At 32.3% G+C, this 23,095-nt stretch overlaps 1 protein-coding gene across 1 annotated transcript in view; it reads right to left on the reverse strand.

Annotated features, from left to right (window-relative positions):
• Window positions 1-16,712, reverse strand: part of LOC141449047 (uncharacterized) — an 82,813-nt gene extending 66,101 nt beyond the window's left edge. Inside the window, exon 1 of the mRNA XM_074118074.1 lies at window positions 16,443-16,712. Within this exon, the coding sequence (XP_073974175.1) occupies window positions 16,443-16,445 (3 nt within the window). The 5' untranslated portion in view covers window positions 16,446-16,712. The remainder of the gene's footprint in view (window positions 1-16,442) is intronic.
• Window positions 16,713-23,095: the final 6,383 nt, after the last annotated feature.

Here is a 23,095-nt window from a genome sequence, read left to right on the forward strand (position 1 = left end):
TGTCTAAATTCTCATTCAGCTGGTAAATAAATGTTTGAGGTTCTCTGAATATCAAAAACTTGTTATGAGAGCACAGTATCTAGATAAATATTTAAAGAATATCAATGTTAGTGTTCTGCTTACTTTCGTTCTAAGATTTCAGCCGAATAAAGAAAAATAGGATTTTTTTAAAGATTTTTTTTTAGTTCTTCGTGGTATTCTCAAGAAAATGCTCCTACGATATTCTTTATATAACTGAACTACTTACCCGCTGAATATCACTCAATTTAAATTAGTTATCTTTGAAGAAAGGGATTTCGTGTAAACTGCTAATTTAATTTTTCATCTAGTGCCACATCGGGAAAATTTTATGTTCCATGTTAATAAAAGTACCAAGTAATATTAACAAATTTTGATTGAGGTCAACATTGAGCGGCTAACAAACAGGTCTTACAAATAGATTCTGAGTTTTTGGAATCACCACTAGAAAAGTAAAACTTTACTCATTACTAAGCATTGAATAATAGTCACATTCATAAGAATCGCAGAACATGTATGTTGGTTGTCAACGACCAAAATATATTCTTTTCAAAGTGATTTCAGACTTTTCTTTATAATAAGAAAATGAAAATAAGGAAATAAATTAAATTATTATATATTAAATATTATCACCCAATTATTAATGTAGGTATTCACTCTCTACATAACTGTGAATTAAATAAAATCTTAAATATTATGCAAAATAGAAGATAATAATTCATGTTTGATCTGATTATTACTTCATTAAGCGCTATTAAATCTAATCCAAAGCGCAGCTATTTGAAGAACACAAGATCTGCAGAACAAATTCACAAGACTTAGTGAAATTAATTAGTTGCACTTTGAAAGAAATAATGGAACAATCTAGAGAAATAATAGTAATTTGCTTAAGAAAAAAGTGTCTTTAACACTTTCACAGAGTTTCCTATAAAAATTGAAAAATTAACTCATCGTCACTGATACAAGCTGAAAATCACTTGGCGAATAACGCTCAAAACATATTTAAAACGTTGCCAAGTTTTTTAGTCCAAATTTACTTACTAGCATTAGACTTAGAACATATTTATGTTGATTACCTCATAAGGAAAGCGATTAATTACCGATAATGACCCTACTCAGCACTCGAGTTGGGATAATTCATTCAGTAGTGAGTAAGATTCGCCTGTGGAATGCAAACTTACAGAAATTTCGAGCTCGCCAATATTACAAATAAGTTCCATCCTCACATAGAGCAGAGAAAGAATACTGAACGTCTAATTCAGAGCATAAATTTTTTAAAATGTTAAAAAGCAATAAAAAAAATACTGCTAAGTATCTGTTAAGTCCAGTTTATTGGTAACATAATAACTAACTAAGCATTACGAAATTGTTCTTTTATTTAAGTTATAAATGGTAACTCTTCAGAGAATAGAAGGTCGACCACTTTCCGCATTTTATGTGTCATGACATTTCTTTTATTAAATGTACCGGACAGCATTAAATAAACGTTAATTTCTTTAAGAGCTAACCGTCCTTCCAACTTTTGGCACACATCTTCTGACCATACTCTAATGAAAGTTGCACTTTTTAAATACTTTTCTTGTTTCCCTTGATCACCAACCAATAAAGAATCAAGTTTAATGACAATATCTACTATCATCAAATGCGTAACGAAATAGATCTAAAATGTCATATTTAAATTATCTTTCTTTTAAAATTAAAAGGTTAAAAAAACATAAAATGTTTTATATGCTGATATACTTTATATCTTTACCTTCACTTTCCATTTGTAAGAGAAACCCTTTGACCTGTTTCTTTCTAAGAAGAAACGCTGCCTTTATGGTGGATAGATACCCCATTTTTTAACTTTTAAGGCCGCAGGCCCCAATAAGTCCGGACGCATTATGCCAAAGCGTTCAATACTGGAAACCTCTGCTATGTTCTTTAATTTGGAGCCTTTCAGTTTAATCTATGATTTCAAAAATTGCAATTTTTCATCGAGGAACATGGAAATTTTTTGTAGCGTTTTTTTGTTATGAATCTGCAGATCCGTGATTTACATTTATTGAATCGTATTTGCTGCAAGCTTGCGGCCCATTGGTTAATTTCAAGTAGTGCTTTATTTACCGCGATCTGTAGACCTATAACATCTTCAATAATACTAATCGTAAATAAACATCTGGAAATACCATTGCTCGGCAGTTTTTGGACAATTTTGTTTTTGCCAATGTACGTATTACAAAATAATTTACAGAATCCCAGACCAAAAGCCGAGTCCTGAGGGAGCGGGCTCTTGTTGCCGCTACGCTACCGTAATTGATTATTAGCTTCGCTTTCATTTGTTAATTCAAAAAGCAACTTGTAAGCGAACAGTATCGTCAGCACACTTTTTTTCTCTGGTGAAATGGTGCTTAACAAAGTTCTTTGCCCATAATATCGCGTCAGTTTTACTTTTCAGAGTTTTGAAACCATATTGATGGTAATTAAGTATGTACCTAATGTTTAAGCAATGCATTTTTCTGTCTATTAACAGCTTCTCCATCTTACTGACTATTTATAGTATAGATCCATTGATTAGCGTCACGTCGGCAGGCTTAACAACAGATGGCTAGAGACGCTTGATAATTTGTGTTCGAGATTGGCTGACGAAGACATGGAGACGAAAGCTCGACTTGAGCTTTAGCGCCGATTAGAAGAAGAATTGGCGAGGGACTTGTTGCTTTTTTTAACCAAATTAAGCATTGGCAGTGACCCTTCTATTCCTTTAAACAATATTCAGACCTACATTGGCAAGGATTATAATTTTATAAAAAATGAGTAATTAACAGAAAAGAGTTTTGATAGTGAAATAAATTAGAAATATGGGATTTTTATTCGTGTACCTCAACTTTAAGTCTTGTTATATGATACTAAATTTTCTGTAAATCTCTTACAAAGGAGTGACGTTATCCTTAAATAATTTCTGAAAAATTAGGTCTAAATCCTAATAGAATCATTTCATTTCCTTTCGCATCTAGTTTCTAAAATTAAATTAATACATCATTATTTGCCGTAGGCTATCAATCATTTCAGTGCTCACACTATAAGAACATACATAGTGATCTAATAATCCCAAAGAAGGCAATGGAATAGTCATTTCGAAAACACATTTTAATCTTAAACAGAAGAGAAAATAGCCTGTGAGAAGATTTTGAGTTTATCGCACCATTTCGTGGGTTTTAATCGCAACTGATGAGTGACCCATTCTGTTTTCAAGCACTCACCCAGAAAATTTTTCCAGAACCCACAATCACTTCTTTTTGGGGTTCTTACAGTCTTCTTTGAACAGTCTTCTGTTAAAAAAAAAAAAAAGTGTAAATTTTAACATCACCTTCCCTCTTGAGTAAATTACTCAAGTATTAAGCAATATTAACAAGATTGAAATGTACAAATTTTAATTTTTTGCGGTGCGTGAAAAAAATTTCCATTGCATGTATACAGAAGAACTGTATACATCTATTGCAAAATTTGTTGATTGAGTATAATTTTATTTGTTTCCAGAGTAGTACCCTATACAAATGGAGTTTTGGTATAAATTAAACAAATTAGTCAAATATAATAAAATTTGTTGTTTGAAATTGCGAATGAATGAAACTTCTATATCATAATATCGAAAAAGTAAAAATAGAATCATTAATTTTACACAGGCTGTATAACATTAAATCTTATAAGTCAAATTGCCAATAAAATAAAGAAACATAATTAGGATTCTTAGGAAAGTTAAATGAAGCACTAGACAATGAAAATAAAAATTTAAATTATTGTTTCTCATACTTAGTTCTCATTTCATTTCACCTTGAGCAAGCATAAGAATATTGCACTTCTGCACCAAAGAGCATTCATTCCTAATAGATTTCTACTTAAAACTGAACCAATAAACTTTTGCAGGAGTGGTTTATTTAGTTTAGTGTCCACACCGAAAACACTGGTTTGAGCCCTTACTTTCGGTTTTGACGTGTTGTCTGAACTTTACTTCTTTTAAATAATTAGTCAATTCAATTTAACTTAATAATTGCTATTGAACCAAAAATGAAAACACGCTTTAATAGAAAAAAAGGTCATCCATATTGTGCAAACTTAAAAGTACAAAGGAAAATTTCACACCTCAAGGCAATATTAAATGTGATTCAGACCTTGGTGATATAAACAAATAGCAGGTGTATTATTTGTTAGTGTAGTTCACAAAATACTCACCTTTGGAGTTTAAAATATACTAATTCATTTCATATAATTCAATTAACCCAAGTACTAATATGAAGGTAAGTGTAACTGACTGAGATTTTAATTTAAAACAATGGATATGAATCATATTCAATAAAATTAAAGGGATATACAAACAGAAAGGTTGTAACCAAGAAAATGCACTTAACTCCCAGGATTCTGTATGTATTGGAACATTCCCCTAATCAAGTTTAACGTTTAATAATCAATTGATTATTGAGAGAGTCCAGTATTCTAAAATCCCTTAAATTGACAAAAGTTTTTCCATTTTTATTTTTTCTTAAATAATAATAAAAAAAAATTAAACAAAACAAAAATCAATTTAAAAGGTTTTATAAGGGCATTGAAGTGCAGATTAGGGGATTAAAGTGGACAGATAATTAATTAGCCATGGAATTTAACATAGCGAGATACCGCTAGATTGGGTACACGCACGGAGTATTTGGGTCGGTGTAGATTGTATGGTTTGGAGAGGTAAAAAGGAGCATTTACAAATGTTGGAGGGTTTGATCTCGAAGGAGATCCAATCTTCTTGGATAGTTTAGCTGTCACGTTTAGTTGGAGTCCATATGGGTGCTAGACTGGCATTGTAAGTTTTCTTTTATTCATTAGTGCTAGCCTGGAGCGGCTCTCGAATAGTGGTCTAACATTTTGTTTCTGAAGCTCAAGTCTCTTCTATTTGAGTGGTGGTGGGCGTTCCAAGTGAGTCGTTCATCCAGATCAAGTCCAAGATGTTTCACTAGATTCGCAGCTATATTAATGCAAAGAGGAGGGAGAGTTTTGCGATTTAATATATACATTATGTATTTGGATTTCGTTTCGTTAACTTTGACTCTCCACAGGCGAAGCCAAGGTTCAAGGAGTTGAAGATGATTTTGGATGTTTCGGTAGTCTCTGACAGAATCCATGTTTTAAGACAAAACGGTGGTTTCGGCAAAAATTAAAAAAACGTTCATGACGATTCTGGACTAATGATTTTCTTCAAAACAAGGAGTTAAGTTTAGTAATTATCTAACATTGATGTTTCCAAGGTACAGCACAACAATGCAATTACGTTACAGACGGTTACTATGATGGTACTCAAAATACGCAGCAATTACGTATTTATACTTTTGAGATATTTGGTTCTCAGAAAGAGAGAAACAGGCACAGACTTCAAAACTTGTTTTGCTATAAGTTTCTAACTGTGGACACATCTCCAAAAATTTATGAATTAAATAACTTATCTGTTATTAATACAGTATTTGATTTATATGCAAACTAAACAGGTGATTAACAGCAAATCTGATCAGACTGAGTGACGCAATACTCTCAGATGACTCAGTGTACCGTTGGAAAGTGGTTTTCCCCAGTTATAATGACCGGTTGGCTTTGGGTACGATTTACCAACTTTGGCAGGATAGAACGGAACGTTAATGGCTTCAAATTAACCACTCATATTTAGTTTCACAATATCGAATACACCACCTATGGTTTCCCATATCTGAATAATATTATACAAAAATTATTTAAATTATTCAAACATTGTGGGTTTTGATGAGGACTGGGCATTTTACCCAGTACAATGTTTTGGGCCTTGAATAAATCACCCATTTATTTCAGCAAATGTTGGTTTAAATTACTAAAGAAACTGGGAAATAAAACTTCTTTATTTTATGTAAAAATGTTTATGTCTGTGCAATCATTTTTTGTTTAAATTATTAAAAATATTTTTCTATTTCTTGAAGTGGCGCTCAAAAATTAGGATACTGTTTTCTGCTTACAACATATTAACTATCTAGGCCTAATATAAAAACCCACCTATCCATGAAAATGAAACTAGTGTCGGGCTCCATTCTTTACATACAATAATCATATTAAATTTGAAACTAATTATTAAACGTGGAAATTCTAGCAAAGAGGGTGTAGAAATCAAATAGGGTTCTCAAGGGTGCAGACCCATTTTTCCATGAAAATGAAACTAGTGTCGGGCTCCACTCTTTACACACTATAATCATATTAAATTTGAAACTTATTATTAAACGTGGAAATCCTAGCAAAGAGGATGTGGAAATCAAATAGGGTTCTTAAGGGTACAGATTAACAAAACTAGATAATGAAAATGAAAATAAAAGAACTGAACTCTCTTGAAGTTATAAAAAAAATAATTTTTACTCTTTTAAAATAATTGCACTTTACAGCAACAATTAAAATTTGAATACTTCAGACTGCTTTAGAAAAACCATCATTGTCTGGAAAGCCTTGTTATTATTGCAACAGGAAAACAATAAAAAAAAATAAGGGGCAGGCGTAGGCAGTTTGTTCTAGTGCCTTTATTGAATTCAATAAGGCCGCATGTGACTGGGTTCACATTAATTAACTCATTAATTTGTTTTCTAACAGTTCAGTTTAGAATACCATCTTAGAGCTTTAAAGAACTTAAATTTAGGAGACAATTCAAGTAGATTTGGAATCAGCTCCAGAGGTAAGATGTAATGCATACAAAACTTATTTAGTTGATTGAACCTTTCAGTAAATTGTTTTAGTCAATTCTCAGAAATTTTGTGGCTGAAAATGCCATACAGAAACTTTTCGGAGGCTGTAAATATTTTATAAATAATAAGTATTTATTCTTTTCCGAAGCGGGAAGTTAGGCAGCCAATTGTATCAGTGTTTTGCCGAAGGTATTCCAGAATAACAACATTCTGGTACCCGTACAGTCATTAGAAATGTGTAAAGGATGTCTTTTAGCTTAATAAAGTAATTGAAGCTTATAATAAGATATTATAATTAATTCAGTTGTATTAAATTATGATTATTGTTATGCCATTTAAGAAATATTCATGGAACACATCAATTTTTGTTATTATCATTAACCATGTGTGGCAATTAACTTTCTCCTCATGTCACCAATTATACATAATTTACGACGCCCACACATATTGTACTAATGTATGAGTTTAGATTTGGGATTAATACTTTCTTCTAATGATGAAGTCAGTGTATCGATTTCCAACAAATTATTGTCCGACTCAACACCCTAAACACAATAAAAAGATAGTCTCAATATATATTAACCATTAGCTAAATTTATTGATTATGTTGAAGCAAATCATTACAAATTTCCTGAACTTGATAATTATCATCAGATAATTATCATGTTGCATAAAATTGCAGTCCTTTGTATAAACCTGTCCCTGGAGTTTTAACAAAGACCAGATCATCAAAATGAAATGGCTGATCTATTAACTAGCACGAGGGCCTACCATTTTAAGTTACCATCTTCTACCATTCGCATCTTCTTTCTAGCTATGTGATTCTCTTTCATTTCACCCTCATCGCTTACAAACCATCCTCCAATCAACTTATATACCCTAATCAGGCTTATTTGACACCCTAGCTAATAACATAGTTTCGTTTTGATAATTCAAAAGGGCAACAACCTTTGGAAAGAAAAACTTACTCGAAGAACTTAACACATAAAATCTTTTAAATATTTATGAGTAAACAAGGCCAAAGAATGGAATAAATAAATACTATATATATTTGATCCGATATTATTAAAAGATGATCAGCTATTAAATGAGAGACTACTTTTTGTAACAGATCTTCAGTTGACCAAACAATATCTGTACAAGGCATATAAATGATCTCAAGAGACGGTATACCAGGAAACTATCGTCACTTCCTGATAATACTAGAAATTTTCTATTGCCTTGAAGTGACAAAATCAGCTACAAAATATCAAATTTGCCTTTTCACAACTCTTAATGAGTACAATTAAATTCATTCGGCCCTTCTATGCAAAGCAAAAATTAAGATAACTTCTCAAATCTAAATCTCAAAACCATCTAAGGATTTCACTTTTATTTCCCAAAATTTCAAGTATTTACGATAAAAAAAAAAAAAAAAAAAACTGCATAGATTTTAGAAAAACCTATCTCTAATGATCTGTAGCTCCTCTAACTGCAACATAAAATTCAAAAAGCCATCAGTAGAAAACATATAGTTCAGACACTATCTATCTATGTATCGAAAACATGCTGTAGGGTTATAAGGACTCTAGACCTCCATAATTGTCTAAAAAATATAATTATCAACACTAGAGAAGGTAAGATGTTGCTGAAATCTCACATTGTACTAGTCTAGCGTGATGTACCACTCTACTTTCTAACTATACTCACCAGAACAAACCCTACACAATAATTCATCAAGTAAATTTTGTAATCAAGTGATCGATTGAAGGCATTAAAGCAGAACCTATCTATCTCTTTTACTTTTACAGTAAAAATATTTATAGTCAATTCAACTGTGTTGGTTGAATTTGCCTTTCCAAAATAGAAAAAAGTAGTGCAACAAAATCAAGTTCATGAAGAGCATTAGATAGAAGAATAATTGAAATCGTGATAGCATTAAATTGAGAACGTGTCATGGCTAATAAATACCTATTTTAAATAACATCTCTGCACAAAATCTGTAGAAAACTTATGTAGTTTCATACTGCACATTATAAAATTATTATTGAAAAAAGAGGGAAACTTTCTAATATACTGATTAGCTAATAGAAGCTCTGTAGAAGATGAGAAATTAAAGGAGAGAAATTTAGAGATGAGAAAAATAATAGATTAAAAAGTTAAGCAGCAATTGGAGCTGTTTATCAACCATAGAGTGGGTGGTATTAATTTCACTATAAAGATATGAAATTAAAGAAGTAGTAAAAGTAAGAAATAAATGATGAATAAAATAAGTTGAAAATAAATACGAGTATATAAGTTAGTTATCAAATAAAGTTAACAGGTGAATGTACTTTCTATTTTATAGATACGCCCACCACCACTTTCAGTTCGATTAATCTACTGCGACAGAAGAATGTCTAAGAGTGATCTCAAATATCCGTCCGATGTTAACTAAAATATTGCACCTACCGACGAGAATGCTTTACTTTCCAGTACTATTTACCAAGTGAATACAAATTTAATTGAAAGTTATCCATACTGGGTTTATTTTTACGACATAACTTCTAATATATTTGTGTAAAGAAAGGAGCATGCAGTCTATAATCCTGGATCGGAGTTCTTCCTTGTACCAGCCATGGTTTTGTGAAAGTTACAGGGCTGATGTTAGTGATTTCCAAGGAGAACATAGGTAAATTAAGGTCTATTAACAGCTGTTTTTCCCTGGGAAGGACCTGAATCGAGATCAAATTAGATTAGATTGGAAGAGGTCAGTACACGCTAGTTAAGAGTCTGGTCACTGCATCAACCCACGCCAGCACCAATCAATTTGTTAGCTGGGGCTCAAAATAACATGTGTAGATATTATTTGTTCGCAAAGTCCTTCTTCCAACTAGTTGATTGTTTTTTTACACAGTCAGGATTTCATCGACACAGTTTATATTTCATCTTATACAAAGGTGTATAAGCGCTCTATGCCTTCATATAGGACCGTCATGTGGTGATTTAGAGAAAAACTTACCCGGGTAAGTTAAGTCCATATATTTTCTATTTTAAATTGTAGATTTCCTTTTCTAATTTACAAGTAGTTACTTGGGTATGACATAGGAGTAGCTGAACGAAATATAAACTCTGAGTTGCAGCGATTATTCTGTTTGAATTAGCGAGCATCCATATACATGCAGGCATTTTCTACTTTTTTTTTGCGGTTATAACTTGACGTCAAAAATTTGAGATGATTTTAATACTTCTTATCTTATATGTGGCAGTAATAGTGAGTAGTACCACTGAAGATGAGAAATTTTCTGTTCATTGACTCTCACCAAAACAAATACCTGCCTCTTAAACAAATACAGTGCTCGACCTTAGGTTTACATCTATCTGCTCTTTATCATTAACGCGAAGAGGTGTACTCAAAAAATCTCTTGTGAGTAAATAATATATTCTTTACAAATTTGCTTTTAATGGTCATTAAGTACAATTTTTTTTTTAAACACAAACATTAAATTATTTGCACATACGATAAATGCCTGTACAATCGACATCAAGTGTTTGATTAGTATAGTGGAAGATTATTCGAGCTTCCGTAGCAGGCAGATCATTTTGAAACTAATTTTTGGATTATGCCAACTATAAAATCTTTAATACCCTGATTCGCTCAATCAGAACGAAATACGGTTCTTCCTAAACGATGCGAAGTACCAGTTCAAATTTTTAAGTTCCAATTTGAAATACTATTGTAAACATATAAACAATAAGATTGCGTTATAACAATCTTCATTGTTTGTAGGAATCAAATAAGATACGAGTTAAATATATTGCATCATGACAGATGTATTATGTTTCACGACACAACTTTGCATAGAATAGAAATGTCTACAGCTATGATTTCTCACATGGTTCTTTTTTGGTATGAGTTGTGATTTCTCTTCTACTGAACTTAATTTTGTTTAAGTTTAATTTGATTACTTTACAAATTTAACAGAAAAGAAGTTAGTATTCTTTATGATAAACAAAATAATGTCGTTAAACAATGTAAATAAGTGATCCTTCCAGCACTTGCTTTTTGATTATCAAGTCAATTTTATTTCTGATTGTTTCTTCTGTGTCCTCTCCTAAGAGTTGTGTTTGACCAGTCAATTACCATGAATTATGAGAAGAAAACGTGAGGATCTAGGGGCTTAATATTCTTCTATAAGGAAAATGTTCTGGAAAATGTTAAATGCGAGAAATGCGCTTTATGGTTTTCACTTCTTCCTTGATAATAAATGTTTTGCAACATACACACCATTACTAATGCAGCAGGTTCTAGTATTGCATTTAAAATAATCGAATGTGTATAAATAATTTGCACTATATTTTGGAAAAAGTTAGCATAGAATTGAAGAGGAAGTAGATGATGGTATCAATTATTTGGATAAACAACACATCGACAAATTCTTTCTAAATTCATCCCACGTTGTACACACTCCAACAGAGAACATTTTACTTTGAAACATTGACACCAAAGAGAGCCAAATTAGATTCTTTTCTGTATTATAAGGCCATCTTGATTGAATCCGACATATTGAGATGCATGCGCCCCAGGAAGTGTAATAATAAATGTTGAAATTTTTAGAATGCATGACTAACGTTATATAAACATTATCGCCCACATTGACAATGAAAATTACGATTATTATCTTCGGTGGGGGGGGGGGGTGTTCAACCACCAAAATTCATCAGATCCAACGCTACTGAGGAAGAAACAGTAATTGACTGGAAAGACATGCAACAATCCCTTATCTTAGTAGAATTGGTATAAAAATATTACGCTAGATCAGTTTTAAATAATCCCAATAATTTTTTGGAAGAAATATGATAATAAAAGAAATCGTCCAAGGCAGGTTACTGTAGAAATACCTAAGCTTAAAGAAACATGCAGAAAGGGACAGTTTATGAGAAATGCACATTATATTTTTATCTATCAATGAACATTCCTTTTACATTACGGAAATTTGTCTATCCACGCGTTATAACACAGTATTTAGGACTATACATTGACAAGAGACTCACCTGGAACCTACATACTCGACTGAAACGACAAGACGTGAAGACATTTCAAACTACTTTCTAGACCACTAGAACACTTGACCGCAGATAAAATCTTGATTTGAATCACAAGTAAACCATCTACAAGACAGTGTTAAGACTGATATGGATATATGGAGCAGAAGTGTGGGGCTCAACCAAACCCTCGTAACTCAAAACGCCTGCAGACGCTACAGTCTAAAATCTTGCGCAAAAGCCTTAACTCATCATACTACAATCTGACCTCACCATTTATTACAGACCTTCAAATCCCTTTTGTCTCTGATCTAATTAAGTCTCGTTGCCTCAAACTTCACAGCCTACTAGCTCTCCACCCTAATAATTTCGTGCAACAGCTCTCCTCTCCTAACCTTCCAGTCAATCTTCCTCGACGCTTGGAGCGGAAGTGGCCTAGGGACCTACTGATTTAAGTGTAATACACCGTGAAAGAATCTCACCACTGGGTGATTGCTCTTACATGACTTTACAAGTGAACTGAGTCAATAAGATCAGATTTACTTGTTAAATTTGTTGTAAAAAGTAAACATTACTAATAAAATGAAAACAATTCTGAAAAAAATGAGTCAGCTACATCTATAATTAAAACATTCGATTTCCAAGCTTTAAAATTAGGATATTTATCAAGATATCTTTTTTTATACAGTTCATTGATTTTTGTGTGTGTGTGTGTGTGTGTAAATACGGTCAGTACTTATAAAACTGGGTCCAGACAGAAGCAAGCGACCGCTCAAGGTTGAGCTACTGACAGGTTTGTAAAAGAAATATGAATTATAATTAAAGGGTCCTGCATTTAGCGAACAGTGACTGTTTTAGCGAACTAATACATTGTAAACTTAAACCTTGAACGAGTTTCTCAATTCTGTTTATCAGGTTTAGTATTTTTATTTTTACTTTTGTTAAAAATTAACATAAATAAATACGCACATAGTTTGCTTGATAAAAAGTTTATTTAAAAACTACTTCTCATAGCGAGAGTTGAATGATTCTCTTCTGTAAAATCTGAAGTCTAATAAAAGATCAAGAATACTCTAATCTTATTAACGATTCAGTTATTCCTTAATTTCCAGAAGAAAGTTAGGGTTTAGGGTATAAAGTCCAATTCCATTATTTCATTCAACTCACTTCAACTATCACTTAAGTAGCGAAAATAACCCTACCAACCATCAGAATTAGGGTATGAACGGTAAACTTAACATCATTCTCAGTCATTGATGGAGGTAGTGTTGTAGAGAGCAGAAGATCACGAGCGATGATCCAAATAGTGTTTGTACTTACTTCGCTGTTATGCTTGAGAATAGGAAGTTTGGCCTCACAGCTGTACCGAAATTTCCTAAGATTTACTTAACCAGCATATGACGAACTCAGTTTTAAGATTACTCTAAAGAGACTAGGTGAGTCTGAGGCGGTTTAGCAACAATATGAGTCTACTAGAAAGCTATGACGAAGAAAACTGTGCATTGCCACTATCTCTGGGCTAGAAAAACGGGAACATCAAGTGGACGCTGGATTTTATGAAATTAGCAATTTGAATTTTGAAAGATGAGTATTTAAAACAATCTCTCTAATGCGATTAATATTATTTTTAAGAGGAAAAATAAGGTAATAAACATTAGTCATACGAATCGTACACACCCGATTCGCCAAGAATTATTAGAAACCTTTTATTTCTGTAACTTTGCAGCCTTTTTGAGAATTAAACAATAATAAAACACAAAGAGATTGAGTAGTTAGAATAATGAATCAGCAACGCGTAATTTGAGTTACGTAGATGCGTAGTGTAGTGCAATGTGGGCTCACGCGGAGATACTTGGCCACTCCCACCGAATGAGACTGAAAGTACGACTGACACTAGTTAGGTTCACGGCTATTATATAACAACGCAACGCGGCATGCTCCTCCAGAAGGGAATTCATTTCACCAGCAATCTCGCCGATTGCAACTCCCTGCTCTGCAATGATACTTTAAAAAAAATATACTGGTGCAGTTAGGTAGCTGATACTCCACATTTCCGATTGCCAGATTTCCTGTTGTTATACCTATATCTATTAATTATTTGAAAGATTTGTATTATTATTATTATTTGTTCTAGGATTCATTGGACTTCCTTCAGTTCATTAAGTTGCATAAGTCTTGCCGAACGTGATCACTTTATTTACTATTTCTCTCAGAAGAATTGTGAACTCTCACTGTCTTAAAGTTTTGGTAAAGCCAAGTGAGATATTCCACAATTGGAGGGAAAAAGAGGATATAACTTTCTGTCAAAGACAGATTCACAAACATTACTACGAGTACTATAATTACTGTTCATTATTTTTGGTGACTGATTCCTTGTTTCAATAGGATGAAAAATTAACTTCCAATTTCAGTCATATTTTTTATTCTTTTATTATATATCTTTTATTGGTCTTCCTCACAACAAAACACATAAAACTGATCACATTCAGTCCATGAGCAGAGAAGATAGAAGACACACCAACCTTGAATGATGTAAAATATTACATTGTCAATTAGCCCTGAAGATGACCTAGTCCTTAGGTAGAAAGCTCGGCATAATAATAAAAAATACAAAATATGACTGAAATTGGCAGTTACTTTTTCATTACTAATATTTATAGTAGAAGTTCAAGGAAATAAAATGGTAGGTCCAAGGAAAGTAAAATTTCAGAAGAAAAGTGCAGGCAAGCTATACATTTCCCTTGGATTTTAAATCTATGCCAGAACAAAGCATTGGAGGGAAAATAAGCAAAACAACCGCAGAAAGGTGTCTTAATTAATAATATAGATTTTCCTTTTATTCCTACTATTTATTTATTGTGTGAAGGGGTAATAGTAAGTGGTAATTTTTATAATTTAATTTTTGAGACTATTTCATTTTAATATACTTTCTGTGGTTCTTTTTTAATTTTTGTTTTATGTAATGCGCATTTACTTCCTCTTTTCAAATAACAAAGGATTTTTGTTTCTATTAATTGACCTTAACAAAAACTTACAGTTTAAAAAGTTATGTATACCTAAGGGTTGATTAAACGCCAAAAGGTACACAAATCAGCAAGTACCCAACATTTCAATTAAGAACAAACCTAAAGGTACTTAACAGCGAAGCTGTTAGTAATTAGGTGGATTTTCTGTTTATAAAAATTTTGTTTATTGCTGAAATTGAACTAAGAATTATTCGCAAAAATATAGATCACTTTTTGCTAAAATAAAAGCAAAAGGATAACCAAAGGAGCAGGAAGAAAGAAGGTAGATAAAAGAAAGGTAGACAAAATATTGCTCAGACGTTTATGCTTCTTTTATACTTTACTATATCCTCTGGAGAATGTATACTTCAATAACAAATGTGATGAAAGACATCGCTAAAAGTACTGTGAGACAACTCAGCCTAGTTTCCCTGACTTTCCACCAAAGCAGACTCTAGAGTGAAGTAAACTTAGGAGAAAAAACGTCAGATATTGTCTACTTTATACAGATAATAGTTTTAGGGTGTTGAAATCCAATAATACCAAAGAAACGTTCTGGGATTTTTAACAGATTGTTTGGAGGTTGAAAATAAATATAATATATTTACAGGAAAAAGAATGGTAGAAATGCGACTTTCAAACATTTTTTTAAGCTTAAAACATTTTCTTCCAAACTAATATTACATTTAAGCTGGGCGACCATACTTAACCTTAAAATAAAAAGCAGCTAGCATAGAGAATTGCAGATTCAGGGACTGTACAACAAGCAGGCGGAGAAGACAGGAAAGACTCTGGGGTTCTAACACCATTTCCGTAAAAATCACAAATTCAAGGCGTCGATGCTAAACTGACATGGAACAAGAAGAAGAGCTCGATATCTGACTGGTGGGCGTAACTCAGAGGTAACAAGTGCAAGCAAAAAGCCTTCAGTAAAAGAAAAGCACAAAGTTATTATCAATTTGACTTTCATACCTTTCACAAGGCCGAAATAAAATGAAACGAAGTAAAGAATCAATTATCTGTTTATCAAACAGTTAATTGTATGGCAATTTTATTGAATAAGAATGCTACTTATAGAAATAATAAAATTGATAAAATAATAGAAAAATATAACTTGGAAAATAGAACTGAGTTAATAAGAATAAAATGAATTTTGTTGCCACAAAATTTGAAAAACGTTTACAGCTTTGAGAATGATAAAACCGTTGAAGATTGCATAGAAAGAAACTTTTATGATGACCAAAAATGAAACTATAGTAAAATGTAAATGTTTTGAGATGATAAGCGATATCACAAATTATATCACATTCTTACAATAATCACCAATTTAAAAATTACACAATGTTAAATTTCTGGTTTTAAGCAAGTTGAAAAAATATCTGATATCTATTCATAAAAAATTCATATAAAAAAAGAAACGACTTGTTACTTTATCTGAAGTAATACTAATAATAAAATACGTCTAAGAATAAGTTACATCAACATTCTTTATTTAGTACAACCAAGTACCAAATGCTTGTAAATAAATAAACAATCGGTTCTTTAGATTTTTGTTATCTACCAATTTGTCGAATCTCCAACCTTAATCTACATGTATTAATTTTCATAAAATGTCAATTGTTAGTGTATTAGTTTAAAGTAGGTAAATAATTTCTTTATAATAAATAAGGTTAGATAACGAAGTGGTGTATCATTAACTCACCATAAGTGGTAGTAGTTGACAATCGTTATTTCTGAATTTTTAAATCTCCGCGGTAAAACAATTTTTAAAAAATCAAACTTTATTTATTTATTCCACATTCACAAAGTTATTTCTTCCGCCGAGGGGGTTCTCAGTTAAAAATGTATTAAAAAGAAGACTTAAACTTTTCTATTCGAATAAGTTGTATCAATTTAAAAAAAAAAAAAATCGAAAGTGATATTGTACCGATTGTCTAGTAGGCTTGTGCGAAAGTGAATCTGATTCTGTTTCAAGCAGTATTGGACCATGCCTTGTAAAATCCCCACCTTATAAAAAGTCCCACTCTTTAAAAGCGAGGCAGTAGACGGCCAACTACTTATAAGATTTTCGATTTGTATAACCACACCCTAGAAATATTGTATTTATAAAAATCAACACTATATTTGTCAAATGATTGAGAGAAAAGATTAGCTACCTAAAGGCCAGGACTCTACATCTCTTTACTTTCTTCACTAAGTTACATCCCTTTGCTCAGTATACTGGCCCTAGAGCTTACTCACACGATTCATCTCGCAGATTTTTTATTTCAAGCTTACTTACAATGTAGATTTACTTATTCTTCACAGGTTTTCGTTGTTTGAAGAGTGTTTACAGTTCCTCTGTGCATGAATCAAATTTAATTCAAAATCAAAGCATTCCTTGGGTACCTCGATATCCGAATGGTTAGGGACAAGAGTACCAAAGGTACGCCATTGTGGTACGACGTCAATCTGAAGTTCTGCTCTTACAAAACCTTACAAAACACCAATTTTCTGCGAACAAAATTATGAATACACAAAACAAACGTTTACAATAGTTAATAATAACAGTTGACATATCTTTCGCAAATCGGTGAAAAAAAAGAGTAAATAAGAAAGGAAAGCGATATGTTGTGTACACCGAAGGTACTTTTTCCACATCTACAGCATCTTTCGGTTTTGTATTATAAAAACGAATTTTATATTTTTGTAATAATTTTTGTTTACCTAAAGGTGCTTGAGTTCCCCTAGCATCAAGCAGAGTGAAAGCATATTGGAAATCTTACTTCTTCGAGGCTGACGCAGAAAGGATTTTGTTTCCAGTAATACAAAACGCAATACAATATTCTGACTTTAACTTTGTGAAGTTCTAATTGACGTTCACCTAAGCCGTGTTACAGGATTCCATTATCATTTCGGATGTATAGAAATCCACTTTTCGAGAGCGACGTTTTTCAAAATTTTCTCCTGCAGTTCAACCTTTGGCTAAATCTTTTATCAACATTGTTCCAATGGCTGCTGAGTGCTTCTTAATGGGATGCACTTTCTTATATAAAAAATACAATGAAAAAAAGCACTGCATTATGTTGCTTCAAGCTGATCTGTGTAATTTAAAATTTAAAACTAGCACAGATTAATCAGAAAATTCTTGAGTCAGTGCTAAACACCTTCAAAATGTAAAAGATATCTAATATGCAAACTGCACATTCATTAACTTTGGGGGATAAAATCTTAACCTAGTTTCGCTTGTACTGGATCCGATGAAGGGTGCAGGGATCTTGAATTTAAGGTAACAAGTTCATGTTTAATATAAATTCAATGATAATTTGGGCCAAGTAAATATTTAAGAATCGTTCAAGACGTGAAGTGAAGATGGCTCAACCTTTGGTCAAAAGTTGGCAATTAAAGAACTTAAGACTTAATTTGGCAAAAATTTTCTCTTTTTAAATGTTCCAGTCTGCATCTACAAAGTCTTCAATGCTTCAAAACTTCCTAAACCTTCAGAGGTATCTTATAAATCGATAATCTCATTCTCTTCTAAATTACAATGATTTTTTTTTTTTAAATTCTCTTCACAATATCATAGAAATTAAATGTATTTAATTCCTAATAACTGTTGCAAGTAGTTGAAGTAGACTGAGTGAATTCTTCATTAATTTTATGATTGCTGATTTGAAATAAACCACGAAAAAAAAGTTCTGAAGACTACGTTTTTTAGAACTATGGAATATGTTGAAGCTACGTTAAAGAAAGAACATCTTCATCTTTCATTCTAAAATCTAACCGAATTTTCCATCAGAGCAATTATTTCATTTTCATCAATTAACTGTCTTCAATCATTGCGTTTTACCCATAGAAAAGCTTATCGTTTTTATTTCTAGCGTTTATTTTATCGAAATGATTTTTCGAGATTATGGAGAAACTTTTTGGTCAGAAGGTACGTTTTGCGTTTTACAAGGTAACCCTATAATCCAAAGGTTCTTGTAATGTAGAAAACGTTAGGCCTAAATTTTGACAACAGAATAAACACATATTAGTGGAACTATTTTCTATTAATGAGTAGAAGAGAGCAATCAAAAGTCATTCTAATTATTAAAAAAATAAACTCCTAAAATTAGAATAACATGTGGTTCAATTGCAATTTACCCTCATCGATCAAGGAAATAGGGACATTTCTCAGATAGTAAACTGACCTTTTACCATCTGTCCTGCACATCTCTAAACTTCAGGGTAATTGAAATTTTTTAAATCTACTCAGGAAAATGGTAGTTGAAAAGAAAATTATTGCGGTTTACAATGGCAAACATCGATTGATCCATTGCTAGGAAGCGGAATGTGTGCTGCAACTAAGAGATTACTTTGCAAATAGCTTTAAAAATAAAGAGTTTTAGCAGGCTCTGAAGATAGATAGCACAAACACCTGGATAATTACTTATTTATATGAGGCAGATTGCATCGATCTGCAGATAAATTGAGTGAGAGTTGTTGACAGTTATTACAGCTAGAACGAGAATATAAGACAATTTACCAAGTACCAAGAATTCTTATTTTCGCCTAAAAATTATTCCGCTTAATGTGATTTTTTAAAATAATGAATAATGCCAGAAGTTTGAGTTATTAAACGGTGGAGATCGACCTAAATTTTTCCAGTTCCAGAGTAGAGCCAGTTCCTAATAAAATAATTCAATTTCTGTTAATCCATTAAGATCTAGATTTTATTTTCTTTGTATTTAATAATTTAGTAGGTCGGTTTTGTTTTGAGATAAATTTTTATTGAATACAAGGAATAAGGTGTAAGAATAAAGGTGTGCTAATTTTATTATTTACATCATCGTTTAGGTCCTTCAAGTACATGAGCGTTAAGCATTAAAGTATTTCTTTTCTTTTTTTAATCACTTTTAGTATTTATTTAGGTATATTTTGTTTTCTTTTCGTGAAGCCTAAAGCATTTGCTAAAATTTTTGTAGCCACTATAATGTCAACTGTAGAACAACTCATCTCTTCGGACAAACGACAACCAGAATGTCTAACTCAACTAGAATGGTTATTTACCTTTTTTCTTATCAAAATTTGGAGATGTATTTTTTTGTTTTTATTCAATACCTGCTAACATCTGAAGGTATCAGCGCCGGAGACTTGTTCACTACACTATCGGCCTCTAATCACTGTTCTAAATAGTTAAAAACTATCCATCACCGAACACTCTGAGAAGGAAAAATCCACAGGCCAGCAGATGGAATGGAAGTCAGGGCTTTCGCGAGGAGTTCAGTGTACTAACCAAGTTCTACTGTTGTATTATTAAGTATCACTTTTATTTGAAACATTTTTCAGGGTACTTTGGGGGTTTAGGAGCTGTAGAGTTGAAAACAGACTTCTTAAGTGGTGGGTAGATGACTTAGTTACTATAATGAAGATTGTGTGTTTTCTATTGTATAGTTGGTGACCTCATTTAAGAAAGAGGATATCGTTTGCGAAAGTTGCATGTACCGTGGTACAGCAAATAGAACTAGACTAAGAACTGAACCTTAAAGAACTCGAGCTCTGTTCATTGACGAGTAATAAGAGTTGTATTCACTCTAATTACAAAAGTTCTGCCTTGTAAAAATGAAGTTAGTATTGCTTGCAGGTAAAGAGATTTTTGAAAAGTGTCTAGTCAGTTATCAATACTGAAAACATATTATTGGTCTTTTGCCCTAGATACGCATCATTGTTACAAACTCATAAATGAATAAAAAAAAAAAAAAATGCAAATTGACCAGAACTGTTATTTAATCAAGATCCTTTGGATCAAAAAAGGATAATTGTGTTGGTAATGTTAAAGGAATTTCTCCTAACATTTGTAAACAATCATCAAATCTTGAAGGACAGCAGCAGTTCACATTTTAAGTGAACATTATCAAACAAAATTTAAATAGCAATCAAGAAATTTAAATGGTAATCTACAAAGGTTTGAATGTCAAAAAATTATTGTCCAGTTAAAATAATTCCACACAGTTCCTTGTGCCATTGAATTTAATAAAGAAAAACAAAAGTGGAATAAATGTTTTGGTCCTTGTAGAAACAAAAACAAATTGGAACCAATCATAATGTTCTCATGATACGCTTCATCACATGAGCGTCAGGTTCTATTAATAATAATATTTATAAAAAGCTCAGCTCCAAAGATCAAAGTAATTTGTCAAATCAATAAATTATAACAGAAATTTGTTTTCCAAAGCTTTTAGAAACATTAACAAAAAAAGAAGTTATGTTTAACTAATTAAAAAATATTTGAAAAAAAACTGTTGTAATTCACACCGAGGATTACCATTAGCATGGCGCATCTGGAAAAATGCATCTCTGTAGAAGTGCTTCCTTAAAAAAGTTCGCTGGGCGTTCTCCGACCAAATTGTTTGCTGATAAGTTTCCTGGAGAACTAGTATCTATTATCCAGTCTTTGCATGGTGGATTTCTCGTTTTCTGATAGATGCCTTTATATGCAAATTTGACATTTTCATCAACATATTTGCACCAAATAGTTGAAAAAATTTAAGTTAATCTTTGCAAAAATTGATGAAAATGGACTATTTGTTTAAATAACAGCAAAAGAAAACGTAGGGTAAATAGATCATTCCTCGATTTCACATATCCCTCTCTAAATCTGCAAAAGCTTTCCACTGATATTATAATATACGCATTCAAACAAAGCAAAAACTAACAATCTCCATCTGGTCACATTCAGTTCAAAGGGAATCTAAAGCAGTCTGTACTCATAACTTGAAATTTTTAAACCAACAAAAAAACAAACAAATTTACACAACACCCTATTTTTTCAAGAATAATTGTTCAAATATTAAAATAAAATACAGTTACAAATATTATTTTTAATTTTAAAAACTATTAATTAATTACGCTTAAATAAATATTAATTACAGCGAGAAAACTATTAGGCCAACTTATCAGCTGACCGAATGAGATTATTTTGATGAGAAAAGTCAAAATTAAGCCACTTCCTGAAAAAAAGATCTTGCTCCCAGATGAAAGCGGTAATTCTAGTTGCATGAATGCACACAAGAAAACTCTTGAAGGACATTTCCAAAACTGATGTAATACATTGGACCGAAAGTTAACAATGTCTCTTTCATCACCTCATCCAGAACCTAAAACACAGGGTTCAGAGAAGAAATAAGTTAAAAAATTAAGTTAAAATCCTCCAATCCTTTGCCAAAGAAGATGACACTAAGTAGCTAATTTTTTTTAGGACCAACACCGCCGCATGCCTTCAGATTCCCAAATTATATTCGAGCTGTTAACATTTAAGAACTCAGCGCATAATGATGGCCAAGCTACCGGACAGGTTTACGAGGTCTTGATCACGATTCTTCATGTGGACAAGTTCATGTTTCTGCCATTCTAATAAATAAATTGTTCATAGAAGGTGCTTGGAAATTTATTTATTTCTTCAGGGTTCCTGTTCTTTGCCCAAATACCCTGGGAAAATCAACTCTTTTCTGGTGTTCTACATTCATACGTGTACCACACAAACGCGCTTTCTCTGATTACCTAATTCTTTATAGAGTGAACTTCAATAAGTTTTGTTCCTAAACTGACCTTTTTATACTCTTATTTGATAACTAGAAGAAAAAGTTGAAAGAGGTTTATCATCCTGACTACAGTAAGATTTTAGAGAGGGGAGCTTAGACAGGGAAATTAGCTCCGTGGTAACAACGTCCCTCTCTCTTCCCAAGCTTTAATATTCAAAATTTCACGGCTGATGGTGCAAGCTGAGGCCCAGAAAAAAAGATATTCTGAAGGTGTCCGCCCACTTCTAAACCAATAGTTGAAGTACAGAAAGGTTGAGGATTACCTCAATTTCAGCAGTGGGTTGTATTGGTAGAAAAGTAGCAGGAACAAAGTTAAGAGATTTCTCTAATGGTCACCTTAGCCGCAAATATTGCAAGAGACGGGGTTTCATTTTTAAAGGATGCTGTAATAGCTTAAGGTCAACAAAAGTGCAGCAGACTATCTCAGCAAATTAAAATAATCTATCGATTATATTTATATTAGTTTATTGTAGACATCTCTAACCAACAATGAACCAACAAAGCTCGGAAAAGTTTCAATAAACTAGCAGACTTTTCTTTGCTCGAAGATAAGTGCCCTAAAACCAAGGATTCTTCCTTCGCTTCTTAATAAAAGCAAGGACAGATGAGAGAGTAGGGAAGGAAGTCGTGATTGCTTCAACGGAAACACCGATCATTCCTGAATTCCCGTCGGCAAGAATGAGGAACTTCTTAACATACAATCTCACCAGATTTCATAACTCTAACCTACAGAAAAAAGGACACAATTAAGGCATCAGGAACAATTACTTCTCTATTAAAAAATCATTCGAAG

The sequence above is a fragment of the Rhodnius prolixus genome, unplaced genomic scaffold, assembly GCF_049639745.1.
Source record: "Rhodnius prolixus isolate KJV_2025 unplaced genomic scaffold, Rpr scaffold_2, whole genome shotgun sequence".
Classification (NCBI taxonomy): Eukaryota; Metazoa; Arthropoda; class Insecta; order Hemiptera; family Reduviidae; genus Rhodnius; species Rhodnius prolixus.